At 38.5% G+C, this 6,558-nt stretch overlaps 1 protein-coding gene across 3 annotated transcripts in view; it reads right to left on the bottom strand.

Annotated features, from left to right (window-relative positions):
• adka (adenosine kinase a) overlaps window positions 1-6,558 on the bottom strand; it is a 168,332-nt gene that overhangs the window by 76,149 nt on the left and 85,625 nt on the right. For all 3 annotated transcript variants that reach the window (XM_016457851.1, XM_016457852.1, XM_016457853.1), the window contains exon 6: window positions 4,740-4,848. In XM_016457851.1, the coding sequence (XP_016313337.1) occupies window positions 4,740-4,848 (109 nt within the window). The remainder of the gene's footprint in view (window positions 1-4,739; window positions 4,849-6,558) is intronic.

Here is a 6,558-nt window from a genome sequence, read left to right as displayed (position 1 = left end):
CTTCTCTAGTGAAAAATGGCTTGTCTGCCTGTGTGCTGTCCTCTGCCGTGCCACGGTGGCAGAGCGGCGCACTGCCTGGCCCGGCCTGAGCCTCTATTAACTCTCCTATCATCCAATTGCACCCTTCGGTAGCGGGCACGCTGGGAGTCAGCAGCAGGAATCATTAATCAGTGCTTTACCACACAAACTCCCTCACGCTAATCTGATTTACAGATGAATGAAACTGAGGAAAGAGGGAGGGGAACAACAATCGAGAGTATTGCTGTTAATATTTACAGAGCTTGCAAGGCGGCACAGTATTGATATTCCCCAAACACTCTGCTTGGGTTTTGTTATAGTTAGTGTAAAAGTATAACTTTTGCAATTAATGTAGCCTGAACGACATTACAACGTGAATCCAAACTGCATTTTTATAGATAATTTCAGCTTTCACACTGTTAGCGAGTTTTAAAAAAAATTTAATTACTACATATTTTTAAAGTTTTAATTTTTATTTTAAAACTTACTTATTTAAACTTACTTATCAAAATAATGACAAATGTAATCTATACTACAAACAGATAATATTTTAGTTTTAATCAAAATAATGACAAAAGTAATATATACTACAATTAGAAAATAGTAATGAAATATACCAATATATTAAGATAAATTATGATTTTTAATAAAAACTAATAGTAATACAGTGGGTACGGAAAGTATTCAGACCCCCTTAAATTTTTCCCTCTTTGTTATATTGCAGCCATTTGCTAAAATCATTCAAATGGCTGCAATATAACAAAGAGTGAAAAATTTAAGGGGGTCTGAATACTTTCCGTACCCACTGTATAATATTTATAGTGTCTATAAAATATGTAATATGTACTAATATCAATGTAAAGTTTATAAATACATATATAAAATTTTCAATTACTTTATTAAAAATAACAATGATATAATTTGTACGTTTAAAAATATATTACATAATGTATAGTAATATATATAATAATAATAAAAACATCACCATTATAAATATCTGTGTGTGTATATATGTATACTGTATGTGTATATATGTATATGTATATATGGTGTTGTTGTCTTTATTATATATTTATATATTATATTACTATATATTATGTAACGTGTAATATATAAACACACATATTTGTATTCTGAATCATTATGTGATTAGTTGTGCTCTCCTTGCAGATATTTATAATTACTTTTAATTGCCTTTACTTTGCAGTGATGTTGATTAAGTAGCAGCTGACTAATAAAAAGTTGTGCCCTGAATGTCAATAAAACAAGAACCCGCCAATAATTTAGCATTTCAGTTATGCAGAACCACAGCTTAAGACTTCGCCTAAACCTGTGCCACTATTATTCTTATGCCTTGCAAGCACTGGTATTTCCTTCAGGAAATGCATATCTATCCTCTCAATAGAACACCATCAGGGTAAATTAAAATCAATCCCTGAGGTTAAAGTGAGCGAGTTGCATGGTTTCATGTTCACACAGGGATGTCTTCCACTCTGAACACAAGGTCAACGGAGATTACCGCTCAAGGAGGCCTCCCTTATCACTGCACTGAAGCATGCCACAGTGCATTAAGTGGAAATGGCGCTGGATGGTCTCCACTCAGCCCTCTTTAAAAAACAATCTGAGCAAAATGCACCGCCGAGGACTATCGAGCAGACCTTTGCACTTACGATTCACAATATGTACTTGTTTACCATAAAACGAGTAAATCTAGCTGGTTACCGAGAGGTGCTTAGGTGGAAAATGGAGCAGTCCTGATTGATGCCATGATATCGTACAATTCTAAGGCTATGACTCCGTAAATAGCAGATTCTGGCAGTGGACCGGGGTGACGTCACAATGTGCTATCCCATAATGTCAAGGGAGCTATGAGAGAATCGGACCAGATCTGAAGCAGTGTAGTGTAAGAGCTCTCTAAGGGGGTGAGCTGAGGATTGACCACCACTGTATTGTGATATCACAGATGGGCTCACACGCTTGCCAATTACATGGCAATTACATATTTGCACAGCCACCAATGATAAATCCGGCCTAACTCGCTACAAACCCAGCCAACATATTTGCATTTTAAATGAACTGGGATTTAATTCATCGTTTTTATGCTGAAGACCCAAAATGTGGATGAATTACAGTGCCGGTTATCAATATACATTTCCTGTTTCCATTCTGTTTCACCAATTCTCCATTTGATTCCATTAGAGCTACATTAACATCAAGTTACTCAATTAACATCATTATAACTACATTCAGTAATTGAATATTTTAATATTTGATGATAGACAGATGATAGATAGATGATACAATGATAGATAGATGGTAGAAAGAAAACAGAACAACAGACAGACAGATTCTATTGCTGAAATTCAACTTGATATTAGTAACAACTCAAATGGATCTAGCATGATTTTGATTCACTAAAGAATCATTTATAAGAGAGTCATAAGAGTCTTTTGTTTATAAATCAAACTACACTGGTCATGCTGTACATAGAGTAAAAGATCAATGTTAGGATTTTATGACTCAATATCTACATTTAATGGTTAAATCAAATGAATTGTTTAAATGACGATCACGATTAATCAGAAAATCAATATTTTTACCCTGCCCTAATGAATTAGTGTAGAATCTATTCATTAGATAACAAGGTAAAACATATGCCTTCTTGTGCAAGTAAAGAAAGAGATCATCAGAGAAAGAGCGAGACAGACAGAGAGAGAGAGAGAGACCGATGTGGCTTGATGCATAACAAGGACAGACTGGCTGGTCCCACAGCCTGTGATGGTTATATGGAAGAGGAAATCGCTTACATAATCCTGCATCACTTGAATAGAGACTCCTAGATAACCAGCAGCACTACGAACAAGAGTGCTCAGTTTATTTGATCAACTGGCTTGTTTTCAGTTTCTCAGTTCAAACAATCAAGATCTGACGCCCAGCCAAAACAAGCACCGGAGTCCCTTCAGAAACAAGTGCGTGTAGAACAAAAAGGAAGTCCATAGAGACTTTAACCGCCGAGACCTCGGTCAGTGCTCCTGTCGCGGTCGAGTCGGCTCCCTTAGGGACCGTGTCCATCTCTACCTGCACACCGCTCTTAGACCAGGGGCAGAATTCAGGAACGTTCGCTCCACCATTAAAGTGGGAGAAGATCTACTCCAGTAATTAACTTTCTCTGGCAGGATAATCAATTCTCACACTCCACGACCATCCCTGGCCCGCCTCTGGCAAGAAAGTGTGAGTGCGAGAACAAGAAAAATGCAGGGCTGGAGTGGCTGTGCAGCTAGGGCCAAATGCATTAAACATGTCTGTGGAGCGGAGACCTGCAGTGCACCTGGAGAAGCTGCATTCACGGCTCGGTTTGGACCTGTGGAGGAAAAACAAGCCAGCCCGCTGGGACACTCAGCACTCCAATCTCAGCTGAAATTTGAGCCTCGGACAAACCGAGCAGGGCATCCACAACAGAAACTATCACCTCTCCCTAAGGATCGCTGTCAAACAAGCACTACCGAAAAGCCTGGGCTGACAAAACGGGGACAAGACTTTCAATAAACACTGGAATATGCTTGCTTGCTTGCTTTCTCTCTCTGCCATCGGGGACAGCCATTCATCCAAGGGCACAGCTTGATGTGGATCTTGATGTTCGGCGGAGCGCCTTGTGCGTCTGCACGCTTATGCAACAAGCGTGCTGAAAAGAAGTGATGGCGACAAGAAGCCGATGAAGCGGCAGAGCCATCAGGGCACTTTCCCATGAACATCGGCTTATTCAGCCAAGTTTGAAAACACAAAGGCCGTCAACACGCAACGGCTCCTCAATATTCATGCATGGCCTCGAGCTTCCCATTCACCAAACGGCAGCGTGATGAAAAACGTTTAATCAGGGAGAAAAATTATTTGATTAGAGTGTCACGTTACAATGGCTGCCAAATTGAGCTTCAAAGACTGACTTCTGCTTCGTGGTTAATCACAGTCCTACAATACAGGTATTCAACAAATGATGTCCGAGCCGGTGCGTATGCCAGACTTTCCCTCAATGAATGGAGCTTACAGCAGGTACAGACCCACATGGAGAGCCATCCCAATCACATTTGCAATGGCTCATTAACAATAAGGTCGGAGTGTAATGGGGTCGCTCGTTTCACACCAACCTTGATTACCGGTAATTACGAGCAGCGGCTTCTTGCATCTATCTCTTCTTGTGGTGTGTACTCAGAATTAACCAGCACAGCTGACTAGCGGAGCAGACGAGTGCTTAGACAAACTTATTTTTTTAAGGGCTTAAGGTAAATGAACGCGTCGGGTCGGTTGGTGACCTTCAGAGTGAGTCATCCCACCCCCTCGTGACCTGTCAATCAAAGCTCTCGACTCTCACAGGACAAAGAGCAGCGACTGCGCTTCAAACTCCATCCCCCACCTTTCAGTACCAGTTATGGCCCTTCGGGATTTCATGCATCGTGGCAGTGTAGGGCTTGGAACAGAAGTTACATACTCTAGATGACAGTGTTTCTACCATTAGATCACAATTGCAAACACACATCCAAACAAAATCTCTCATCCTTCACCAAGAGGAAAAAGCTGCACCCTCTGCAATCTGATTTTTCTGAGTTTGGCTCAGAGAAGAATAAGCAAACTGCCAACAACTTGAAAAACTCAATTTTAACACTCCGTATCATGTGGTGACAAACTGCAAAAAAGGCAAAAGTGTCAAGAGAGGCATTTCTACTTACAGCGATGTAGTAAACTTGGGCCTTCTCAACAAGTTTCCAGTTCTCCTCCAGATCGAGGTGTTTCTCCTTCTTGTAGCAATTAGCAGCTGCAAGATTCGCAACAAGAGACCTAACAGACAACAAAAACACAAAACTACAGTCACTGTCAGAGTATAAACTAGGGTCAACATTATTATATTTTTCAGCAAAATAAGTGCCTGAATATTACATAATGGTGTTACATTATGGAAATATAATTTCAGAACTGCAATAAATTAAAAACATTTAAATAAATTATTCAATATTTGTAATTGTTTTAAAGTATTTTATTTTATACATTGTACAATATTTTATACATTTCAAGAGTAGTAGTGTGAAATAAATAAATAAATAAATAAATAACATGGGTTCAGTTAAATGTTGTTGGGCATCTACAAAATATCCAGCAAGACAAATGGTCCAGCAAGATTAAAAAAAATAAAAAAAAAAGAAAGTAGTTGAATACATAAAATAAAATGTTTCACAAATGCATTTCTCTCCAGAAGGTTTTGGAGAAAAATTGTATCTTTAAATTATCATCATTATATGACCCAAAGGCACTGTCTATTTCTCATAACAACAGTGCCCATTTCCTTCTCTTAAATGGCTTTATATGAAACAAACCACATAATGTGATTGAGAAACCGACTTTATCTTCAGGGTGATTGTGTAAATTATGTAGCTCCTTCACGGAGTGAAACGTGCTGCTGCTGTACCTTTGTAAATTGCTGTAGGCGGAATACGGCTAACATATGGACTATGGTTTTCTAAACAGCTGCTTCGTGTCAGCTCTGCCAGAATTAAATATCAACACTTTTTTCTTTATTTCTCTTCTTTTTAAGTACAAATGCCTTACAAGACCTTTCCCATAAATAAATGAACAAACAAATCAATAATGCAGGAGAACTGCAAACGTCCACCGGAACTGCTGTTTCTCCATTAACCTCCCGGTGGTCCTCGTATCAACAAAAACAACTAATTCCACTTTGAAAAACAACCACTCTCATTATTCACTTGTTACTGAGAGGATGCGGTCCCAACAGGCCAGCCGCTACAATGAAGCAGCATTAGCCTTAGAGAAGAAACACTGCTATGCACAGCCAGGCCACAAATGAGAATCAATAGACCTGCGGTTATGGCTTTTGGAGGAAAAGTGAAGAGGTTTGATAGAAAAGGCAGACACAGAGAATTTATGAACAGGTGCATGCTTGTTAAAAAGGCTTCAAGAGAATATAAATGTTATTATATATACATATATATTATTTCTGGCTTACAAATTTGATTTGCCTGTTGGAGCTGTGTTGTAGCGCATAGTGCACATGATCAAGACACAGAGCAACATTACTCATGTGGGTGATGCAGGTTTCAAGTTCAGCCTGCAATATGTCCACATCATACATCCTTTCTATCTCTCTGAGGAAATCTGTTTACCATGTAATTGGAATATTAAAATTCTGGCCAGTGCAAAAAGCTGATAATCATTTTAATTTTATTATCGGCCATAACATGATTAAGTTTTACATAAAATGATTAAGTTTTAACTTTTTCCATATATATATATATATATATATAGAGAGAGAGAGAGAGAGAGAGAGAGAGAGAGAGAGAATTTAAGCATCACAATATTATGAAATGTTTATGTTCATTATTCATTTTTAACTTTGCTAAAGATTTCACTTAAAATTCTTAGTGTCTTTAAGATCTTCTTTGAGTGGTAGATGACAGCAAAAAGGGGATTTTAATCTCTCTCTCTCTCTGTGTGTGTGTGTGTGTGTGTGTGTGTGTGTGTGTGTGTGTGTGT

The sequence above is a fragment of the Sinocyclocheilus anshuiensis genome, unplaced genomic scaffold (genome assembly GCF_001515605.1).
Source record: "Sinocyclocheilus anshuiensis isolate Anshui unplaced genomic scaffold, SAMN03320099.WGS_v1.1 scaffold63, whole genome shotgun sequence".
Classification (NCBI taxonomy): domain Eukaryota; kingdom Metazoa; phylum Chordata; class Actinopteri; order Cypriniformes; family Cyprinidae; genus Sinocyclocheilus; species Sinocyclocheilus anshuiensis.
Note: the sequence above shows the minus strand (reverse complement) of the source record. Positions and strands in the feature narration are given on the sequence as shown.